The sequence below is a fragment of the Engraulis encrasicolus genome, chromosome 24 (genome assembly GCF_034702125.1).
Source record: "Engraulis encrasicolus isolate BLACKSEA-1 chromosome 24, IST_EnEncr_1.0, whole genome shotgun sequence".
Taxonomy (NCBI): domain Eukaryota; kingdom Metazoa; phylum Chordata; class Actinopteri; order Clupeiformes; family Engraulidae; genus Engraulis; species Engraulis encrasicolus.
The window spans coordinates 8,949,722-8,973,446 of NC_085880.1; the positions used below are offsets into that span (position 1 = coordinate 8,949,722).

General features: G+C 43.8%; 3 protein-coding genes across 4 annotated transcripts in view; 1 reads left to right on the forward strand and 2 right to left on the reverse strand.

Annotated features, from left to right (window-relative positions):
• Nucleotides 1–6,295: 6,295 nt before the first annotated feature.
• Nucleotides 6,296–16,839, reverse strand: ntpcr (nucleoside-triphosphatase, cancer-related). 2 transcript variants are annotated; one of them, XM_063191595.1, is made up of 5 exons: nt 16,816–16,839; nt 9,720–9,882; nt 9,536–9,638; nt 8,418–8,627; nt 6,296–7,021 (listed from the first exon to the last, which is right to left on the reverse strand). In XM_063191595.1, exons 1-5 carry the CDS (start codon nt 16,817–16,819, stop codon nt 6,944–6,946), a joined length of 558 nt encoding a protein of 185 aa, XP_063047665.1. In that variant the 5' UTR covers nt 16,820–16,839; the 3' UTR covers nt 6,296–6,943. The 2 variants fall into 2 exon arrangements, with proteins under 2 accessions (XP_063047665.1, XP_063047664.1); XM_063191594.1 differs by lacking the exon at nt 16,816–16,839 and adding an exon at nt 10,213–10,321.
• Nucleotides 12,941–15,801, reverse strand: map10 (microtubule associated protein 10). Its single transcript, XM_063191593.1, has one exon. It carries the CDS (start codon nt 15,729–15,731, stop codon nt 12,987–12,989), a length of 2,745 nt encoding a protein of 914 aa, XP_063047663.1. The 5' UTR covers nt 15,732–15,801; the 3' UTR covers nt 12,941–12,986.
• LOC134441327 (signal-induced proliferation-associated 1-like protein 2) overlaps nt 16,580–23,725 on the forward strand; it is a 202,163-nt gene continuing 195,017 nt past the window's right edge. Inside the window, exon 1 of the mRNA XM_063191596.1 lies at nt 16,580–16,731. The gene's annotated coding sequence lies outside the window, so the exon portion shown is untranslated. The remainder of the gene's footprint in view (nt 16,732–23,725) is intronic.

A 23,725-nucleotide genomic window follows, 5' to 3' on the forward strand; every position in this document is an offset into this window, starting at 1 on the left:
GGGGCTCCGTTAGCACCCCTTCCTTGCACGTGTCTGATAAAAAGGCAGTTACCGCCTGCCATAATCCCTTTAGGACTGACAAAGGAATATGATTTCTTATCCGAGCCCACAATTATTAAGGGAAAAAAGAGCTTACTGACCACTTCAAGGTATAAGACACAAACCATTGCCATACAAAAAACTCTACACAACCTACACAGACATATAGTAAACATTTTTTCTTGAATAAGCCAGGAACCATCTATCTTTCTGTCTGTTTTATGTCATAAGAGGTATCCTCGCCATTGAGAGGAGACCATGATGAACCATCATCCATCTCTAGCTTGTTCTGTTATGTAAACCATCTGTGCCGCCACTGCAGGGAGTGTGGCACTCTCCCAGAGATGACAGGCCTGTACAGGCAGACAGGCGACCCCTACTCCACCTCCTGTAGAGCACCTCCACTTTACACACACACACACACACACACACGCACGCACGCACACACACATGCATGAAGAATTTTGCTGTTATCAGACTGCAGCTCAAAGTTATACAAAATGGCTCTCAGAAAAATGGCTTTCAGTGTCAAATCTGGCCTTATATGCTCTTAGTAAAATTGCAATTGCAATGTGCTTCATTTGTCTAATTCTGATGTTAGTGATAGCCTGTCTGATTTTAGCAGCTACCCTATAGAAAATTTGGTAAATGTGGCCAGTGCTAATCGTTCTGGACAATGCCATAGGGGAACCTACTTCTGTTCCTTAAGGAGCCAGTGAAAAATCTTTTTTCCACTTTATTTAATGTACCATTTTGCACCAATGTGACATAACAGTCCCAGTAACATCTTAGGCTCTCCAAAGAATCATCAGGGGAACGAACTGAAGTAGCATAGTTATTTTTCTCAGTGTGAACTGTGTATTTTGGTGGACTGTCTCTCCATTAGCAACCATTGATTGAACACATTGATGGTTGAGTGAGTGGAGTGAGTGAACACTGGCAAGAGAGGGGCACCACTGACGCAAATCCTGCCTGGCTCTGCAAAAAGCCACGCTGTGCTATATCAGCTGGCCATGACTAATGATCCAACATCACTTACTCACTTCTTCCAACTTTACGAATACCACCAACCTTGTTCACGGGTAAAATGTGTGGCTAGGTTGTGTGTGTGTGTGAAGGAGAGAGAGAGAGAGAAAGAAAGAGAAATGAGTTAAGTGTGTGTGAATGAGAGAGTGTGTGTTAAGTGGCAAGTGTGAGTAAGGAGGAAAATCCTGAGAAGTAATTGCCCTCCGAGGTAATGAACATGCAAAACAAGCCTTTTAGCTTTCCAGCCGCGCTGGAGAAAGCTGAGCATGTCCGTTTTCTGACATTTTAACAGTGAAAGAGCAGAGACGAAATCTGAGACTGGAACAGATGAACATGATTCTTTACTTGGTGATTTAAAAAAAGCAGTGGCATAGTGCAGCCTATGTGTGTTTCTGAGCAGTTGCTGAGATGGCATTGATGCTTATAGTGTAGTCATAAATGGAGGTTCCGTGACCAACCTCTGGCAACAATGTTTTGATGATTGATTTGACCTCTATGGACCCTTTATAAAAGATTTAGCCCCCATGTCCCTCGCAAAAATCCCGGGCTTTTTTGCTAGAGAGCCAAATTCAAAATGGCGTCCGACGGCATCTCTAAAAAATAACTTTTGATCTGAATGACCTAGAATCATGTATGAAGGCACTTTTTCATATAAGTCAACCATGAGGATTCCAAATCTGACATCATTTTGGTAATAAAACTTCGTTTTGACATCGAAATTCAAGATGGCCGCCATCTAGAACCGTTATTTTCGACCTTTTTAGGCCGTCACCGCCCAAAATTATCATATTTGGACTGGGAACCTCCCAATTTGGGTGACTCCATTTCTCATGTAAAGATATTGAGAGAATAGCTGATCTACAAGCACAGAATTTCTCACATTGGGAGGCGTAGTGGGCTTGTAGATGGGCTATTTTAACAATGTGTCTTTTTTAATAGGCTATTATTTGACAATTCGGCTGATATTTTAGCATTGTTTGATGATTACTTTGGATGCAGTGATGGTCTTTCACTTTGAGAGTCCTTACATCATGACCCCCCCCCCCCCAAACAGTGGGTCTTGACCCACAGGTTGAGAACCACTTATCAAGTAGAAAAACCCTTCACATTTCACATTTTCCAAGCATTCTTGCACAGAGAGGCCCGTTGAGGATCTCCCTCCACCCTGTTTTGATTTAAGAATCCTATCTTGCTCTAATTGGCATAGGCATGATCTGGAGCAGGGTTTCCCAAACTAGGGGTGCGCGGCCTGCCTTAAGGGGGTGCGCGAGCTGAATAGAGCAATGGAGGATATGGTAGTTTTTTATCCAGTATTAATGAACATTAAGTAGTTTTTAATTGTATGGTGCATTGTATGCTGGAAGGGTCCATCTGAAGTGTAGTTTAGTTCCAAGACTACTGGAAAAGAGGATTCCCCAAAACCGCTGTGCATAATGTGCAGTGAATGAGCAGTGAATACTTGTGAGGCCATCAGCACACGAAAATATTTGCTCAGGGGGTGAGCGAATCACATTGAAATGTACAAGGGGGTGCGCAGGGAAAAAACTTTGGGAACACCTGATCTGGAGGATGGGAACTCCATCAGCAGAAAATTGGCAGAGACAGGACGGCACCCTATAGTAGGTCGGGCTATGCCCAAAAGCTGTCATGCATCATCCTTGCCTTCTCATGCTCCCAGTATCATCGGTGCCAATGATCCCTACGATACACTATACTTAACAAAAGAAGACGAACGAGACCTGTACATACATGGTAATGCACATACATACACATGAAATTGACAAGTCTTTCAAAAGGTTATTGTGTAGTGTCAAAAACAAGAAAAATATGCACCATTGAGCAGTCTGAAGCTCTTCACTGTTAATGATGGTCAATGACAGTCAGGTTGTAGTGGCCCTGTTGTTATTGATGCAGCTGATATACCGATGTCTACGGCAGCTTCCTGGCATCCTAAGCATTAAGAGAGACAAAGAGACGGTCCTCTTCTGTGACCTTTTGACAGAAGAGATGGCAGACAGCCTGTAAAACAGTGTAGCTGCACAATGCCATGATGCCAACTCAAGGTTCTATGAAAAAGGAAAATCATCAGTGTATGAGCTCCCAGGGTCACCCCTATGTTGCCCGGGAGCTATGTTCCCCGAGTCCTATGTCCCCCCGCCACCGGGGAACTTAGAACCCTTTTTTTCAAAAAGGGGTTCTATTCTTGCTGCTTCCAAGTAGACTGCTGCCGCATGACTAGCGAGGGTTGTTGTTAGTTACGGTTAGGGTTAGGCTGTCACTGTTCGCAAACTTGACATGAAATACGCATGGCAACCGTTCGTGCAAGAGATATGCATGTGAAGCATCCATACAATGCGGGGAACATGGGACCCTTTTGAGAAAAAGGGTCGGTAGTTCCTCAGTCCCATACAAAGACCGGGGAATACAGGACCCGGGGAAGCTATACGCTATACTCTCAACCATGTTTGAGTGGCGATGGGTGGTTCTTTAGTGTGGGGTGGCACACTAGATACGGCAAGTAGTTGGGACAGAGTTGGCATAAGCTGTCTGCATATGGAGGGAGACAGATAAAAGACTCTCTTCATGGTCTTCGACTTGGAAGCACAGGCTTCAGCCATGGTGCTACTTTTCTTGTCTGCATAGATCATCTGTATCGTGAACACAAGCAGCTGTTGTGAACAGAGAGTAACCGAGAGTTGCTGCCTTGCCACAGAGCTCTTTATCACCTTATCATGTACTGATGATTTTCCTTTTTCATAGAACCCTACAGGTAAGTTGGCATCACAGCCTGTAAAATAGTGTAGCTGCACAATGCAGTCTGCCATCTCTTGTCAGCAGGTCATGGAAGAGGACAGTCTCTTCGTTTCTCTTAATGCTTAGCATGCCAGGAAGCTGCCGTAGACATCGGTATCAGCTGCATCAATAACAACAGGGCCACTACAACCTGACTGTCATTGACCATCATAAACAGTGAAGAGCTTCAGACTGCTCAATGGCAGGGCCGGAGCTATAGGGAGGGCGAGCAGGGCATTTGCCCCTGGGCCCAGGGTGCCCTTGCATTAGTGGTGGGGGCCCAATTGTGATCATGTCAGGTCATATAGGGGGCCCGATAAGTGTTTTGCCCTAGGGCCCTGCGTACAATTGTTCCGCCACTGCTCAATGGTGTAGTCTTTTTCTTGTTTTTGACACTACACAATAACATTTTGAAAGACTTGGCAGATGGGAACTTGTCAATTTCATGTGTATGTATGTGCATTACCATGTATGCGCAGGTCCCGTTCGTCTTCTTTTGTTAAGTATGGTGTATCGTACTAGGGATCACTGGCACCGATGATACTGGGAGCATGAGAAGGCAAGGATGATGGATAACAGCTTTTGGGCATAGCCCAACCTACTTGTAACGGGTGCCGTCCTGTGCCTGCCAATCTTCTGCTGATGGAGTTCCCATCCTCCAGATCATGCCTATGTCAATTAGAGCAGAGTTTCTCAAAGTGGGGCGCAAGCCTTCCTGGGGGGGCGCGGAGGCATCACAGTGTGACATCTGCCACCGCCACCCACCCCCCACACCCCCCAAAAAAAAGATTTCCTATATGGCCAATAAGCCAATATGTTTAAACAAGCCCCCCTCACCAACATTATATTATTCATTGTCATTGATTTGAATAGAATAGGAAATGAACACACATCTACACTGCATTCGACTGCAGTCCCTCTTTGTTTTATCTCACCTTTCCTTTAATTCTGCGCAGCAATCGCAAAATCAGTTTGCGCAAGTACTGCTTTTGCTTAGAAACCATTTATTTACTAATTTACCTCAGGTCAGACATAACTATGATTGCGCCAGCCAGAAGTGATTTTTACTCCACAAAAGGGGGGAGAGGCCACGGAGGCATCCAGACCCTCTGAGGGGCAAATGATGGGAAAAGTTTGAGAACGGCTGAATTAGAGCAAGATAGGATTCTTAAATCAAAACAGGGTGGAGGGAGATCTTCGAGATGAGCTTGCTCTTCTGCGTCTTCCTGTATGTGCCATTGGGGTTGAATAAGACCACACATTCCTCAACAACACAGTGTTCTTGCAGCTGGGGGAGCTTCACAAACTGACTGTCTTCAACCAAGTTGATCACTGCTGTGAGCGCACTTCTTCAATTTCAGCAGCTCTTGCCTCGAGTTCCTCAACAGGCTTCTCTGTGCAAGAATGCTTGGGAAATGTGAAACGTGAAGGTCTTTTTTAACTAGATAAGTGGTTCTCAACCTGTGGGTCAAGACCCCCTGATTTGGGGGGTGGGGTCATAATGTAAGGACTCTCAAAGTAAAAGACCATCACTGCATCCAAAGTAATCATCAAACATGCTAAAATACCTGCCAAATTGTCAAATAATAGCCTACAAAAAAGACACATTGTTAAAATAGCCCATCTACAAGCCCACTACGCCCCACAATGTGAGGAATTCTGGGCTTGTAGATCAGATATTCGCTCAATATCTTTACATGAGAAATGGAGTCACACAAAATTGGGAGGTTCCCAGTCCAAATATGATAATTTTGGGCGATGACGGCCTAAAAAGGTCGAAAATAACGGTTCTAGATGGCGGCCATCTTGAATTTCGCTGTCAAAACAAAGTTTTATAACCAAAATGATGTCAGATTTGGAATCCTCATGGTTGGCTTGTATGAAAAAGTGCCTTCATACATGATTCTAGGTCATCCAGATCAAAAGTTATTTTTTAGAGATGCCGCTGGACGCCATTTTGAATTTGGCTCTCTTGCAAAAAAGCCCGGGATTTTTGCGAGGGACATGGGGGCTAAATCTTTTCTAAAGGGTCCATAGAGGTCAAATCAATCATCAAAACATTGTTGCCAGAGGTTGGTCACGGAACCTCCATTTATGACTACACTATTAAGGCCTTGAAACAGGACAAAGGTTTTCACCATTTCCGCACAGTTTTTTTTACTCGCGGCTGTCGCAATGCCTAAAGTGCACAAAAATCTCTTGTTTTTCGAGCGAGAGAAACAATCTGCTTCATAGGAAATGAGCTGAAAGCGTAAGCATAATGCTTTAAGAGAGTTTTTCCAGGCTGGCATCCACACCAATCACCACAGTGTCTCATATCTTTGTAAAAATGTATGAAATGAAGGGATTACATGGTTCAGTAGTTTCCGATTTACAGTTGAACTCAACTCTGAAATTCATGAATTGCGCACAGACAACCTCAACACTGATACCAATATACAGTATTCCTTCTTTATTTATGGTGTGTCATGAATTAAACATGGGACTCCGACGGTACAGTCTGTTGAAAAATTAATTTATTCATACCCCCCAAATTTTATAGGTTGCCCTGTGCTCTAACAGGCTTCTAGGGGTCTCGGAAGACTCGAAACAGTCTGATCTCACATAACATCAAAACACAATTGAAAACAATAAATGAATAAATTACAAATTAAAAAGTAGAGAGGTGCAGCAGCTATATCTTTCAACTGTAAGGCTCTGCTCACAGGGTCGAGGGTGAAGGTGCTCCGAGTGTTCACTTGTGTACTGAATACTTCAGCTCCCCCTTCCCCCACTGAGCACTGAGGAGGCGGAGGTCTCAGTGAAAAACAATAGTCCATCTGCCAAACTTCGCTCTCTCAATCAATTATTCATATCGGAATCCATTCAAGGCACGGAAAGAAGAATCGGGAAGAAAACTTAATTGCATGCATAAATTATGGGCTTTTGACACTCCGCAACAGATTCATGTGCTCTTTGGCCGGCAGCAATCCTTTCTCTGAGTCTCACGTAAATAAAATGAAAATATTTTTTTTGTATCAAAAATAAGAGTCTGGTACAGTGGAGAAACAAAAAAGGTCCAATAGTATTTTTTAATGATCAGGTGTTAAGACGCTTGCTTCAGGCACTGCTGTAACGTCGACACGATCTCTGGCAAAATGGAATTTCGGTTCTCCTTTGTGATCTGAGGGCAGAAAAAGAGACATGTCTGATTAGACATCATGCAATTATAAAAATGACTAACTGCAGCTCTGTATTCATTGGGTAATTGCCCATCAGGCTGCTCCCTACATTGTACCAGCTCTGTTGTTACGAAGTACGGGCCACGGGCCAAACAATACGAAGTCAAATGTGAGTCTTTTTACTCTAACTCTTTGTCTCTCTTTCTGTCTGATTAATTCCATGAAAAATTAACCACTCGTTGAAACAACCATCAATTGCAAACACAAAATCCTTGTTCAACTACCTTCCAATTAGTCTGCAGGGCATCCGTCATTCTTGCCAAGTGCAAAAACACACAGCGACTTTGTGGCTTTATGCCAAAGGAAAGGTGAAAATAAAATGGTACAAGGGCACAGCTCAACGCTTTTCAGTTAACCGCTGTAGTGCCACTGTTCATAATAACATGTTTTAGTGCCAGATGTCACATTTTGAGCTTCATCTCATGAATCATATTCAAATTCTCATTAATGTAAATGGTGGGTTCTTTTTGTTTTGGGTAAGAATTAAACATTTGCTCATTCCTTTATTTATCATTTTTAATTTTAAGTGCCTTTATGTGTGCCTCATGGTATTAGTCAAGCTTGACTTGGTTTAAAATCCTCATAATAGCTCACAAAGTTCTAAATCCCTCTCTAGACTGTATGCAGTGTGGTTGAGATTACTGTAGTTGTGTCAATCCCAGACACATTAGCCTACATCTACTGATAGTCTACTGTACACACTACATGTACATACTGACTGTGAAGACCTTCACATGAAGTGGTTTGATAACATTGGTCCGGATCCCAGACACATTAGCCTACATCAGGGTTGGGAAACCTTTTTCATTCGAGGGGCCACTTCAAATTCATCCAAGGGCCATTATGAACACAATCCAGGATTTCCCCCTGCACTTCGGGCCTATATTGAAGGCAGCCACCTTAAAAACAGACCACACCTTCTCTAGGTCCCCTGAATATAAATGACTTGTTTTGCAAATGTATTTTCTAAGTTTCCTTTACAAAATATGTCATATTTCATGTGAAGAGCTGCATAACATTAAAACTATATCGGTGCCGGATTAAACGGACTCAAGACAAACAGCCCACGAGACATAGGTTGATAGACGGCTAGGGCACTGACTGTTAGGTCAGAGACTCAGATTCATTTCTGGTCCAAGGTCTTTTCTCTCTCTCCTGCCGCCTCCCGCAATTTTGCTAGTACATGTTAAATCTTACTAGCCACGCATACTGTACACTCACTATCAAAGTGGCTAGTAAGTTGTTTTTTCTACCCAGTCATTTTCACCAGCATTTGGTCGTTTTGCGAATGTTAATGTACAGCCCTGCCTATTACACTACCACACATCCAGTACTAACCGTGAAGACCTTGACGTCGGCCCTCCCCCGCACCTCCTCCACCAGGCCAAGAGGCTTGCCCTTGGGGATGGGGATGGTGCCCAGGACGGAGCAGCTGCTGGAGTCCAGGGTCTGCCTCACCGCCCGGATGAACGACTGGCTGAAGAGCTCCATCTTCCCAATCTCGTCAATGACAAACACTCCCCTGGGACCCTCGGTACTGACGCTGACCTGAAGACAGGTTGTACAGAGGTAGTGTTAAAACTAGTGTGCTGATGACTGGGCTGCAGGTATTGCATTCGTGATCAAGTAATAATACAGACTATACAGTAATATAATGCAGCAATGCAGTAACATAATGCAAAATATAAATGTAGGCCTTTGACTTTCAGTTAAATAAAAAAACACATAAAAAGTGACATACACAAACAAACAAAAAATATTGAATAAAAAAGTAATTTAGGCTGCAAAATGCTTATGGGCAATGACTGAAAAGAAAATCAGGCCTCTGAATGTGGATAATCAGGAAATGTATCACATGCTCAGATGTCAACTGAGGTGAGACTTCAGTGAGGCAAAGTGTAAAAAAGGTTATGCAGTAATATGCAAGGTCAGGACATGGCCAGGCCCCATGGGAGACAGATGCAGACAAATGCATATACATGATGCAGTGCATGGAAGCGAAGCATAAATGGTGCTGTTTAATATTTCATGGCTGAGCGGCAGCCATGTGCGATGTGCCATGGGAGAAGCATATGCTCACATATACTGTACATGACAGCTCCCTGTCACTCATGATTCAGTGACCCAACTGCTACCATGCACAAAATCCATTGTCCTCACCACTCTGAGCAATTATTTCAATCAAATTTACGCAGGCAACAAAGATACTTCTTTAATTGTTTTGGAGTAATTGGAATACAACAGTGCCCATCATCATACATGCCTTGAATTATATGAGAGTACAGTAGGCTGGTGGTGATAACATTGACTAGTGTGCAGTGCGGTGATGCAAGGGCGGGGTAGTGTCTATGGGAGACCACAGAGCACTTGTCAAATGGGCTACATTGCGTGTAGCGTACCCCTCCCGTCTCCCCCCACTATGAAATATTACACATAGGGTAATGCGCCGTGCTTACTTGTCTGAAGAGTGGAAGGGCCAGATTTTCAAAGGAGGGTAGATCCACAACATACTGTCCCACTCTGTACTCGCGTCGCCCAGCAGTAGCACCTGATTCATTTCTGAGAAATAGCATTTCTAATTTAATTCAGGTAGTAATGCAAAGTATCCAGTATGGTAACAGCACTGTTAACTACATGTACCCGACTCTTGATAGGTGTCCCCTTTCTCCTGTGACAGTGACCACATCGAAGCCGACTCGTCTTCCTCCCTCTCTTACTTCTTCGGTGTAAAACCCATTGAAAATCACGTCCGCAGATGTCATGGCATCACACACTTTCTGTACAAGTGTGGTCTTGCCAACACCTTTTGAAACACAATCAATAATAACAATCAACAAATGTTTCCATGTGCTTGCAAAGGATGTCACATTGCCAGTTGTACACTCCGTGTTTAATTCACTGGATAGGAACGCTACATTGTAACAATGAAGCTACAACACCGTGGTAAACATTGAAACAGTTGTAGCTTTCTTCATTACAGAAGTCAACTTCAACGTTGCAGTGGCTAGCTTGCTTGCTACAGTAGTTCTGCAATGAATTAGCTCAATGTGTGGGTTGCTGGAATCCGCTTAGAACAATCTAACACTTTGTGCACCCTGAAGTGCAAACATACGAGAGAACTAATAATAGTTACCAGGGGGTCCTGTCAAAAACACGTGTTTTATCATTCTATCACCAACTTGCAGAGCATTCGTGCTTGGCTTGAGTGCTGAGGCTTGCGGAGCGCGCATGCGCGGTGTAACTCACTAGCCACAGACATAAAGAAAACTGCCACCAGTTTTTCGCCAAAGCCTCATGGTTCTGTTGAAGACCTACCCAGTAGGCCAGTGTTTCCCAACCAGGGGTACGTGTACCACTAGGGGTACGCGAGCACACTGCAGGGGGTACTTGGAAAAATGTTATAATAGCAAATATATGGGGCATAATCACATTGGGATAGAGGAAGAGATATAGAACATGCATGAGGGGGTACTCATGGCACAACAAAAAGGTTTAGGGGGTACATGAGACGAAAAAGGTTGGGAACCACTGCAGTAGGCTACTGCAGGCCTAGATGAACAATGCCTTCTGGTTTCTCAACCACTTTGTGGCTTATTGTCATCACTATATCAACCTTAATCCTGGAAAAAAAACCTAAAGAAAATGGTGAGGACCAAAATCCATTTCATGCACTGGAAGTTATGTTAAATATTCATCTTATTATAGTCATCTAATCAGAATGCAAATGTGCATCACATTACATTACATAGTAGGTAGGCCTACAGCAGAACTGTTTGCATGAAAGTAGAAGTACCTATTTAGCTCATTAGGTACAGTGGAATAACTTGTGTATAAACTATGTAAGTTTATATGTATGTGGTTCTATGTGTATGTTTGGATTTGTGTATTTATGTAAGATGACAGACACCTTAATTTCCTTCGGGATTAATAAAAGTACTCTACTCTACTCTATTGTAAGGTTGTGTATTAAGAGTACTTTTACTTCCACTTTATACACCTCTGACCTACAGTGAACATACAGTAAACTAAAATCATCACAGACACTAATCACAGACCAGTGGAACAAGAATTCTATAAGAATGTTTAGATTTTTTTTAAATTGTCCAAATTGTTAAGATCATAATGGCAACAATCAGAGATCAAAGATCTCATAACAATATAGGAAGAAATATTTTAGTGTGAAAATATTCATTTTTACCAGCAGTCTATGTACTGAATATACAAAAATGCTTCATGGTGGCTTATGCAGGGTTTAAATTGGGGCGGAGCCCTCCGGAGCGCAGCTCCGCCTCCTCACCTCGGACGCTGCGCTCCTGCTGCCCCACCCTTGTATTCACAGTTCATATATTTTCACCTCTTCTTGAAATATCATATTTTTATGAAAGTTTTCCAATGATGGCAACATAAAATAAGATTAAGGGACTCCCGCATTATTTCAGTTATTATGCATCTGCATTCTGCACATGCGCTGCGAGACACCACAATTTCAGTTTGTAGCAATGTTGCAACTTTGCAACAGTTGAGCGGTCCGGAGCGCTTGCTCTTTCTCACAGCTAGAACTACTCCGCTTCGAGTATGTCACTACTTCAAGCCTGTCCTCCATGCTTTCATGTTCAATGTGCAAAGTTAGTAGGCTAGATACAATGCCTTTTACAAAACGGAGGTAAGCTGTCATTTCATTTGATATCGGCTAGCTTTCAGGCAAAGTTAACCAAACAGTCATGCAGAATAGCGTGGTGTCTGCCTACTTTAACAGCAGTTTGTTAATGTGAGAAAATCAACATCAAGTTTGGGATTTCCGTCCATTGTTCTGGCAGAATGTGTAGCCATTTGGTTGCAGGTTACTATTATGTGGGCTTAAACATGCCAGGAACGTATTAAAAGTTTTTAGACAGTAAGCAAATGACAGGGATTCCTGCGTGTCCATCCTAGCGTTGCGTGTAGAGCAGTGCACCGTCTCTCTCACGCTAGAATTGCTGCAGCAAGTTCCAATCTATTGCCTGTTATTGCTTTGCAAAAAAGCATTTACTTAATGCGACTGAAGTGTAATTAAAACATATGCACGGAGCGAGATAGCTGAACTAACTATACTACTGAAATAAGAACGCCCCATATAATCAGTCAGCCAAAGGGGCAATCTGTAAAGAAAAGACGTGTCCGAGTGAGAAGATTCTCTGCAGACTCCGCCTGATTTAAAGTGACAGTGCACACTTTCACGCACTGTAATAGAACAGCATAGCCTAAGTATGCATTTTTATTCTTTTAACTTTGTTACTTTTTAGGCATAAAACGTGCTAATAAATGCTAAACCCATGACATTATAGGAGAATTAAACTCAATCATATGATCTTTTAAAACACATCAATAATATGACTTCTTAATAGTCTTAGGTCTACACCTTTGTAGCTTGATGGTGCAGTGATGTTGCTCAGAATTAAAACTTTTTTGCCCCTGTACTGACAGTCCAATAGCATACTGTTGCCAACTGACAGGAGAGAATATTAAAAAGTAGGCTACATAAATGCATCAGGTGTGATACTGGTCTAACTGTTCCTATTTTTTTAGCAACCTAATACAGTGAAGAGGGAATGAGGGTACCTTGCTGTTTTTCTCATAACTGAGTAATACATTGATTTATGTATGATATTAATTATGGGCAATAACTTCATAGAATACATGTATTTGCCTGATGGGGCGATGTTAAAATTGTTTTGTTTTTTTTAAAGCTATTTTGACCGCGAGTGAAGGGCTCCCCCACCTCCCAAAAGCCAATTTAAACACTGGGCTTATGCAAATAGAAATGTTTATTACTGATCCACTGAACAGCAGCAACCTGTTGAAATAAACCATATTACAAAAGGTCTCTAGAACACAAGGTTTTATTTCACACAATAAACATAATTTTATTCATAGTGTGTAACCAGGGAGTTTTTTCGCCATGAGGTCTGATATGTGCTGGTATTTTTTAGTGAGTCCGAGGGTACCAAGTTCGTCATGCTCCTCATCATTGAGATCCATGAGAGACGATGACTCAGGCTCAGGGTCAGGGTCCATGTGGTGCACAAACGAATCCTCGGAGTAACCTCTGGACTGTGTGACATGGTCATAGTCATCATCATTAGCGCCAGGATCTCGTTTCTCCCCAGTCGTGCCCCTTGTGGTGGCACTTCTCAACATGGAGGCCACCAGCAGCTCGCTGCCCTGAGACCCGTGAGAGGACCTGACCAGGCTGTGTCTGGAGAGAGCAGATGGGGTATACGCCGACCTCACCTCGTCCCAGTCGGAGGACACACTGCCCACGACCCCCGAGCCGCGCGTGGACTGCCGGATCAGATGGGTTCCTTTGAGGGAGCGTTTGGGAGACGTGGCCGCCTTGACTGGAGTGGGGAGTGGAGCTGGAGCTGGAGCTGCTGATGAGGATGCTTTTCTGACTGAGTCATCGTCGTCCAGGCTGGAGGAATCGCTGTGCACTCTGGTCATCCTGGGTTCAGGGCTGCCCAGGGGGTCTGGAGAGTAGCCATCTGAGGGGTCCAGACTGGTGAAGTCATCCAGATAGTCGACCTCCTCGCACTCCTCCTCGCTCCCACTGCCTGAGCCAGAGAGACACGAAGCAGGGCTGCTCCATCTCTCGTCTCCTTGGTTACTCTCCTCCTCCTCCTCCTCTTTCTTCTCCTTCTCGATGTTGCTGGTGATGACAGAGTGTGCTTTTGGCGTGTGTTCAGAGAGGTTGGGGCTGGGGGTGTGCCTATGGTGGGATGTCTCAGAACCACTATGCTGACTCAAGGCACTAGGAATTCGGATGGCTAAGTCTTTGTCCTGCACGAAATGCACTGGGTTCTTTTTCACAGTGAGCCTGGGAGTCGATGTAGCTTTATGGCCAGAAATACTACCGTTACCACTAGATAGGAAAGACATATTTAGCCTGTTTGCAGATTTTGGTTGAGAGCTTTCTTGTGAAGAATCTACATTAATGCCACAAACTAATGTTTCAATATTGTCATCTAAATGGAGACTAGTGTTCAGCATACTGGTTGAACTGGTTGAGTGGAAGACCCTGTTTTTGTGTTTGTCAAGTTTGGTCTCTTGTGAGTGTATGAGTTGCCTACACTCTCTTGGTTTTGGTAGATCCGAGCTCAGTCTCTGCAGTCTAAGGCGATATGTGTGTGTTAGGCCATATTTTAACTTTCTCTTTGTCTTTTCTGGATTTGGCTGTGAATGCTTGTGAGTCTTGGCTTTTCTTTGCGACCTAGATTGGGAGTTGGGAGCCAGAGACTTGGCACATTGCTCACTGCACCCGTGCCTTGGGGAGGAGGACTGGCGTGCTTTCCTCGGAGGTGATGTGTAATTTGTCTGTCTTTCAGATGTTATGCTGTCAGTGACTGGAGGACGTGCGGGCCCTGCTGGTGATGCATAAATCCAAGCTAAACTAGGATGAATGGGTAGAGGTTGCTGCTGCTGGCTTTGTCCATTCAATAGAGAAAGCTCTACCAACAGAGCATTTAGTAAAGGCAGCTGTCTTATGGCATCTCCATTGCCAAGGTTAAACTGACCAGGTGGCTGTGGCGGTATTCGGCTACCTGTGGTAGAGTTCTCAATAGTCCCACCTTCCCTCTGCTCCTGGGTGGGAGAAAGTTCCGAATCCAATGACTCATTGTGGGTGTTCAGGTCTGCCAATGTTAGGCAGTCTGTTCCTGTATTTGGCCTTTCAATATTCTTTTCACCATCATCTTCCTTTTGCATAGAGGCACTATAAAACATGGGTGGAGGACAAAAGAGTGTTGGTTCTTGATATGTCTCCTCCTCATATTTCATTTCAGCTATTTGGAGTTTCCTAATTCTTTTTTGTGTTTGGGTGGGCTCTGTCTGGGTGCTTGCTGAGGCAACTGGTATGTGAACGGCCTCAGACACCACTAAATCCTTCGTTTGCCCTTCCAACTGCACCGTCTGACAAATAATGTGGACAGGGGTAGGGGTAGGGGCAGGGACAGGGGAGGAACTTTCCACCTCAAGAGGCATCACTCCAGCACTCTCTCTGACAGCCTCAGCGGGTATCTCAACAGTTTCTGTCATTTCAGTCTCATGTGCCAACGTGGTCCCAACACTGTGGATTCCACATTCTGGAATATGAGGAATTAAACTCCCACCTAAACTCACAAGTTTGCAGGCTATGGAAATCTGTCCAATTTTCTTCCCCATGAGATTGCACAGGTCGTGCACCCCTCGTTCTCCACGAGAGGAGGGAGTGCTGATGCCATATGCCTCCACGTCTGCTTGGATTTGATCCACCAATCTTGCCAGCGAGATGAGGGAACTTCCGATCAGTTTCGGGGTGTCATGTCCAACATCCATGACCATCGCATAAAGAGGAGTGCAGGACAAATGTTTATGAAGAAATACGAAGTTAATTTTAAACAAACAGGACTTGCCTTTCTGAAAGTAAGCTTCATTATAATTATCCACGTCCGTTCTTGTCCACTTCCCATCAGTTTGTTGCTGGATGTCCGATTGGTATGTCACCAGGGTTGGGAAATCCAACAGTCTCACACCGACAGCTGGTGTCCAACTTCTTAATGAGCCCGTTTCGAGTCTTACATACTCCACAAGGAACTCAAATGAAAAAAGAGTTTCATGCTTATGTGATGGGTCAGTCATTTTAAAGAGAAAGAATCACGGATCTCTGCAACAGTGTTAAAAATAAGAATTCACAGCATCAGCATCAGCATCAGCGTCGCTTCTTGTTTAAGCGTCTTAGCAACAACGTCGCATAAATTGTACGTAACATGTCGCGCAAGACGGCTTGGGAGTTTGAGTCCTTGGCAGCTGCTCTGGAGACTACAACCTGCAAACGTGAAGAACTTCCTCTGCTGCTGATGTTGCTTTCGATGGGTGCAGGTGATATCATAATTTAGTGTGGCAACGTATTTTAAATAAGCTGATTCAAACGTTGTCATTTTTTTAAACCCTCGTCCACATAAAAAAACCACTAGTGTAGGGCTATGCGGGATGCTTTTCTTGTGTGGAATAATAATAAATACATAGAATAAGGACGCAAATGTAAGAAAGAGAAGAAAATAGCCCAAACAACTGTTGCAGGTCAAGAAAATGACTAAAACATCCAGTTGGTGCCACTAGAGGAGCGCGATTTGATCTGGGCGTAGTAGGCTACATAAGATAAGCTGTGAATCCAAATACCGGTAGGTAGGTTGCGTTGTCCAAAGAGTAGGCCTAGTTAAAATACCCTTTCTTCTGTGCGCCTTTGTAATAGTAGCGAGTCCTTTCCTAGTGTAACACTAAGAAAAAATGCCGGCATTTAGAGCGATGATTTCATCCAGGCTGATTTATGATTGACGTGTCCGAGGACAACTAAATGTCTTCATTAGTGGAGGTTTGGCTGGAGCCGAGCGAATCAGTGCCTCGGGTAGGCGGGGCTACGTTGTTGCGCTGACAGGCTCGCTGGAGAATCTAGCCGCTCGAAACAGTTCAACTGTATCCCCAGCCGCGGCAAAGTCGTAGGCTGAGCGAAACAGTGAACTCTTTCGACAGTGTATTCACACAGAACCCTATCGTGTTGTGAGTTCAACCACCAGGATAAGGTATTCAGATTTTGGACCGTTTCGCTCGGATATCATGGGACCCACTACAAAGGAGACAGGTAAGACAATCTCTGCTATCTAACTAAATAACGGCAAAACCTGCAACAGCTTTTATTTAGAGTAGGCTAAACTCTCAAACTGACCCATTGGAAAGCTTCAGTGTGCTTCTATTACTTGGCTGCTCCTTCACACAGGGGCATGCTGAAAGTATCCGTGTGCATCAACAAGATGAATTCGTTGGAAACTCTTCTGCGCGTGCTGGTGTGAAATTAGAAAGTTGGCTCCTGAAAGACATATAGCCTACTTTCTAAAGTGTATTTCAAACACAAACTGTGAAACAAGTTAAACAACAGGACGCGTTTTTCATTGGAGGACCAGTGGAATGTTTTTAAACAACGTAACTCACCATATTAGCACATCTGAGATTTGGTTAACAACCAACCTCACTTGCCAGGCGGATGGTTAAAAGCAGCCTCTCACAAAGGGTTGTCGCGCGAATGGGGCCGTGAAGTGAACTGATGTAAAATGCTAAATGGATTCGCAAGCACAGTGCCGATAGTTTCCAGAATGCCCAGCTGAATTTGACATTCCCGGCGTTGTCATCGCTTTACGTTAGGCAAGCAATGTTATTAAGCTGTTATTGACGATTTACAAGATAACCTATGACCTAGACCTCAACAGTGTCAATGAAAATGTTGCGCTTATACAAAGCCATGGACTTCCCATCATGCTAAATAGCCTACCTCTGGACACCAAGACATTTGTTTTTGTTTAGTTGTTCTGGAGTGTTAATTTTGTGCTGCCCGTAGTGGTGGTGGACTATCAAGACTCAGCCAAGCATAGTGAGCAGTGATATGGTGTGACCACCAGGGGGTACTTGTCATCCCCGCATTGTTCGTGCTCAGCTTCTGTTAGAAATGAAGCTTGTAAATCACACACAAGGCTACTCTGTTGATGGTGCGTGCAAGCATCAGATATCTAGCCTGTTGAGGGTGATGATGCTTACCGTGTTTGTAGCTGTATGTTTTAAAGGAAGGGGTTTAATCAGAAGCTGTTAATTTACAGACATGATAAAATAAGTAATGCATTGTCCTAATAGGTTCCTATAGATTAATTTTGTGTTTCTATTTATTCCAAAAGTAAACAAGCTCAGAAGGTGTTAAGAGAGGTGTGCAGAATCTTAAGTCTTTGCTTCGTAATAGCTGTTTCCTTTTACTTTGAGGCAGCTCAACCCGATTAGCCATTAATCTTAAATGAGTTTCATGAGGCCCTTGGCCTCAATGACCATGCACTGAAACAATGACCTCATGGTTAGTATCTTAGTGAGGAAAAGCCATATTGTGAATTTGTGCATTTGTAATCAGAATCCCTAGGTGGATCAGCATCTTATAATAGCAACAGAGAGGCATTGTTCAGCATTAGATTAGGTGACAATGCAAACCAGCTCTTCTGTAACAGGTGGCAAGCCTTCCTCGCTTTGTCACATTCATGAGAAAAGCATAGATTTGACTAAAGATGTTTACTGTGTGTACGTTGAGTTTGTCCAAGGATACAAAAACAAACCTTAATTACATGCAGATTTTCATGACGTCAGAGGTTTAGGTTGGTATTCAGTGGCTGCTACAATGAAACAGACATTGGTTTATGACGGAAATTATTGTTTTGAGGAATTCAATGGCAGATGTAGAATTATGTTATGGTTTAGGCATGGTTTAATTAGGCAGAAGAAGGGTTTGAATGTGTTGAAAATCAGCGGCAGAAAACAATGCACCCACAGTCACGAGATTGTCTTAGGCCTCAATGGTGCTTGTGCTTCTTCATCAGTTTGGGCATGCAGCCTCCCATGAGTCCTCCCTCCCTGCTGATTTGTGTTATGCGTGTCCATATCCAACACATGATTCCATGTACAGTGTATGCATTGCACATGGGTGTGTTACTCTATGGTCATTGTAAACAGTAGTGTGGCCATGTCTAATACACCGTGGTGTATCAGTGAGCAATACACAGTTGTTACTCCATGTCTGGCTTAATAAAGTGTAGTGCAGTGATTCTTAAACTGTGGGCCAGGGCCTGAATTTATTCCAAGTGGGCCTTGAAAGCGTTTTCTAAAAATGAAAATTATATTTGTGTGTGTCTTGCTGTTATATTGTTTGTATTGGGTCAGAGGTGGGGCCCAAACATTTGTAAACATTTCAAGTGGGACCAAAATGGTAAAGGTCCGTATCTAACACATGATTCCATGTACAGTAAGCACATTAGTGTATTTCTCTATGGGCACACAGTGTTAACAGTGGTGTGTCCATGTCTAATACACTGTGATGTGTCCGTGTCTAAAACACAGTGGTGTGTGTGTGTGTGTGTGTGTGTGTGTGTGTGTGAGCAATACACAGTGGTATGTCCCACGTATATACAGTGTAGTGCAATGCAGTGCAGTGCGTCTTCAGACTAAGCAAAGCATCGTGCTGGCTGTGTTTGTTTATACTTGCATGGCCAATGTCTCATTTCATTGTTGTCGGCCGCCTCTATGCTTCCTTTGCATATCTTTCCGATCCCCTTTGGGAGCATAAACAAATGTAGGTTTTTTTCCCGTCATGGCCGTGTCCCAGTGAATAAACCAGTGGGTCCCCTGAGGGAAGTTTACTTTCTTGCCTTTATGCTCTTATCATGTTCAGGAGTGGTAGAAAAATAAACACCAATCCAGACCAGCCTTAGTAAACCTCAGTAAAACAACATGGCCAACCTAACTCTCAGTCCCCCAGTATGTTACTCGCCATGTACTATAGAACTGCCTATTGAGTAGCTGTTATGTTTTGTTTTTGTGGTGTCTACCATTCTGACGGATTCTTGTATGCTCGTTGGTGTCAGGGCTTTTTCTAGGATTTTTTGGCATGAGGGAGCATCGTGGCAGGTTGCGGCCCCCGTGACTGAGAAATTTACTAGGGGCGCTTAAAAAAGTAATTTATATATAGGCCTATATTTAAAAAAAAAGAAGTATGAGGGTGCACCCACGGAGGTATGAGGGTGGAGCGCCCCTATTTCCCCGTTCAGAAAAAGCCTTGGGTGTCTTTGAAACTCCCTAGGGAAGTTTAGTTTCTTGCTTTCATGTTGTTATTACCGCTTTCATGTTCTTATCGTGCTCGGAAGAAAAACAAAAGCCCGGTCCAGCCCAAGTCTTAGTAAGTCCTCCAAAGCAGCATGGTCAATAGTGCCCAGTTCCTATGTGCCACATGCCATGCGTTGCAGAGACAAAAGAAGGAACTGCCTATTCATTAAGCTTAACCCCTAATGTTTTCTTTGTAACTATGATGTGTAGTGTGCTGATGAATTCTCAGTATGAGGAAAGCAGCCATGGTCTAATGGTTAGGGAGATGGTCTTTAGATCAGAGGGTTGCAGGTTTGAATCCGACCCTTCCAGTCCCTAGCGCACTCCATGACTGAGGTATCCTTGAGCAAGGCACCTAACCCCACATTGCATCAGGGACTGTAACCAATACCCTGTACTGTAAGTTGCTTTGGATAAAAGCGTCAGATAAGTGTAATGTAACGTAATGTAATGTAATGTAAGCTTAATGTTAAGGAAGGGTGCTGGTGAAGGACTAACTGTGCTGTTGGGTCAAAGACGTGCAAAATGGCATTGTCATTCAGTGTAACGGATACTTTCTGCTGACTGTTAAGGTAAAAAAAACATGATTTTTAAATTGTTTCAAGTGAATGGATGACAGCCGAGGCTTTCATGAATTCACTGAAAAAATAAATAAAACAAAAAGAGTCATGTTTTTTACAGTTACAGTCAGCAGAAGGTATCCATTACACTGAATGACAATGCCATTTTGCACGTCTTTGACCCTGTTGTTGGCCAAATACGAAGCAATATTTGTGGCCTGCTGCTGCTCTGTGGCAGGGTTCGCTTGCCAACACTATCTGCTACAGTATATACTGTAGAACTGGTGGAGCTGCTAACCCCCTGCTATCTGAAGCAGTGGGGGATAAAAAAGGGAAAATCTAATGTTTGGCTGGGGAATAAGAGGATCCGATCCGGACGTACTAAACTGCAATGGATTAGCAGCAGGGGCCATCTGTGGTGGTGAGAACGACAGTGGGCAGAAAGAAGCTTCTTGGCTGATATGGAAAACCGTTCCTAGTGTGTGTGTTTTTATTTTTTATTTATTTATTTTTTTATTGCAATATTATTCACATCAACCATTAATTCTCTGCTCCAGGATTTGGTTGTCTCCTTCTCAAGAATTTGGGCCCAGCTTAAGCCATGCATTGTGTTTTGTAATGGATTTTATTATTGTGTGACTTTATCTTTTTATTGTTACAGAGGTTTTAGTTTTATCTTGCATTGAGTGTGTCTTCTGGAAAGCAGCCCTTCCATAAACCAATGCTCAAGTCATCATCTCTCTGAACAGTGTGCAGAAGGTGCTTGGCTGATATTGGAAGAATGGCTCATTGTTTTTGCTTATTTAGTGTCATGTTCGTTTTATTATTTTTTTGTTTTGTTTATTTAGTGCCATGTTTTTAATTTCTCTTCACCATGAGATACTGTAGTCAGCCAGACTGATCCTGGATTTGGGTGCCTCTTCAAGAATGTCTGCTCCCTAAGCCCTGAAAAGCATTTAAAAATACATCTATTATTGTAGCGCTTTAGTTTTATCTTTCACAGTGCACATTTAGGATAAACGTTCCACTTCGGTGGCTTCGAAAATAATCTCCCGTGCAGGGACGGTACCCTTTTCAACAGAAAGATGTAGCCAGCCAGCCCAAAGACTTGGGCTGAGAGGAGATTAGGGATATTCCACTGGAAAATGATGAAGATGGAGAAAGGTTGCCTCTGTAAGACTAAATGTGTATTGAGAGTGTGGGAAAAGCTTTAATCAACACTTTAGATGCTAGCTGTTAATAAATGATGCATTTTCTTCAGCCAGTGTGCCATCCATGCCACATTTAATTTGAGTTCAGTGTGTAAGTGGGATGAATGCTTTGCCAGGCAAGCTATTTCATTCTCAATTTAACATAGTGAAGACAAGCCACTGGTTCCTTCATCGTCTTACATGTAAAATCCATTAGTTGAATTAGCTGGTGTTTGAACAGACCCGTACGTGTAGAGGTGAAACACCTCCGTGTGCTTACAGTGTGTTTTGACAGGCAGTACAGCTGGACATGTTTTCTCCTCATCTGCCAATCTCTAGCAAACCTCCAGCTGCAGGGAGCCCATTCATTGTGTGTGTGTGTGTGTGTGTGTGTGTGTGTGTGTGTGTGTGTGTGTGTGTGTGTGTGTGTGTGTGTGTGTGTGTGTGTGTGTGTGTGTGTGTGTGTGTGTGTGTGTGTGTGTGTGTGTGTGTCACTTCGTTGCAACATGCTTATCTGCCAGTAGCTCTGGAATGGCCCCAAGCACCACTGAGGCGTCAATGACCAGTGATGTGGAGTGTTTTCCTTTGTTGTCTCCACAACAGCTTCGGAAAAGTCACGGCTGTTTATTTGGGTGGCTGTTGCTGATGACTGATGTCACAGCAGTCATTTCATCCCAATCGAGGCGGTCGAGGTCCGTAGACGAGGCAGTTTATTTTTCACCTCCAAGCGCTGATCTGCTGCTTCCCTGGGGCCATTTTCAAAAAAACGGCCTGCAGTGAGAAGTGTATTTTTGGTTTAGCTCCCTTTCGAAAATGTTTGTCTTTGAAGTGTTCCATCTGGTAGGGGCACAAGCTTCTCCGTCGGCCTGGCTGGGTCATTTTTTCCCCCTTGCCTTTGGTCCCAGGAGTATGTGTGTGCGTGTGTGTGTGTGTGTGTCCTGTGTGTGTGTAGTGTGTCTGTGAATTGAGGTTGGGGTTGGGGTAGGGGGGTGTACACATCAAACATGAAGAAGCCAAATCTAATCTGCTTTGAACTCTGCCAGGGTTCTCCCGTGTACCATGAAATTTGCTCCCGTGTGCGCACCTTATAAAGGAAAACTAATTTAGTGCCTGCGATGGCAGAGCCAGCCAAGTAACGACTTTGAAAGAGAGTTGGGTTGTCATTGCAAAGCCACCGAAATCTGGTGGGTCACGGCACTTGGAAAGTCATTCTCAGTCACAGACGAAATATGAGCAATCTTTCTCTTCTTGGCCCCGTTTTATATTAAATCAGGGTAATGATCTCTGATCAGGGTAAGCTGACTCTTTCCTTGGCTATTGCACAACCAGACAATGGGTTAAAATGACTCAGTGGATACATTTGTCAAAATGTAGTAGCCGTGAGAACAAACTTTGACGTGAAGAAAAAGGCACCTGTCAAATCGGTTAAGGAATCACCTGCACTGGTTTGCCCCCCCGGGGGGGGTGATTTTATCCCCCAGCCATCGCCATCGCCATCGTAGACATGTACTTCAGCAAGAGACGCCCATCTTGAGTTACAATCTGTTGCAATCTCTCATTCAACACACGCACTCACACATGCACACACACGCGCGCACACACACACACACACACACACACACACACACACACACACACACACACACACACACACACACACACACACACACACACACACACACACACACACACACACACACACATACACACACACACCTCACACACACAGGCTTATGTGCTCTCTCTCTCTGTTTCTCTCTATGTCTCTCTCTCTCTCTCTCTCTCTCTCTCTCTCTCTCTCTCTCTCTCTCTCTCTCTCTCTCTCTTCCTCCCACACACACTCACACACACGCACACAAATTATGCTCACACATGTCCTCCTCAGTGAAATACATCACGTTTTGCAAAGCCCAGACAATAGCTTTCCCCCCAGGTGTAGTCTACCTACCAGCAGCAGCATCCCCATTCATCACCCTTATGGACAGGTCAGCCATGCCTGCTTAAGTTGCTCTGTGACAGCATTATTGTACCTCACCAGCTTGTCTTGGGTTGGGGGGTGGGTGGACTGGGGGGGCTGGGGGAGAGGATAGGCAACATTTTGTAAAATATGCTTGCCAGGCAGTTTCTGCCGTCTGTGCCAACACACACCCTTGCCTAACACAGACACACACACACATACACATGCACATACACATGTGCA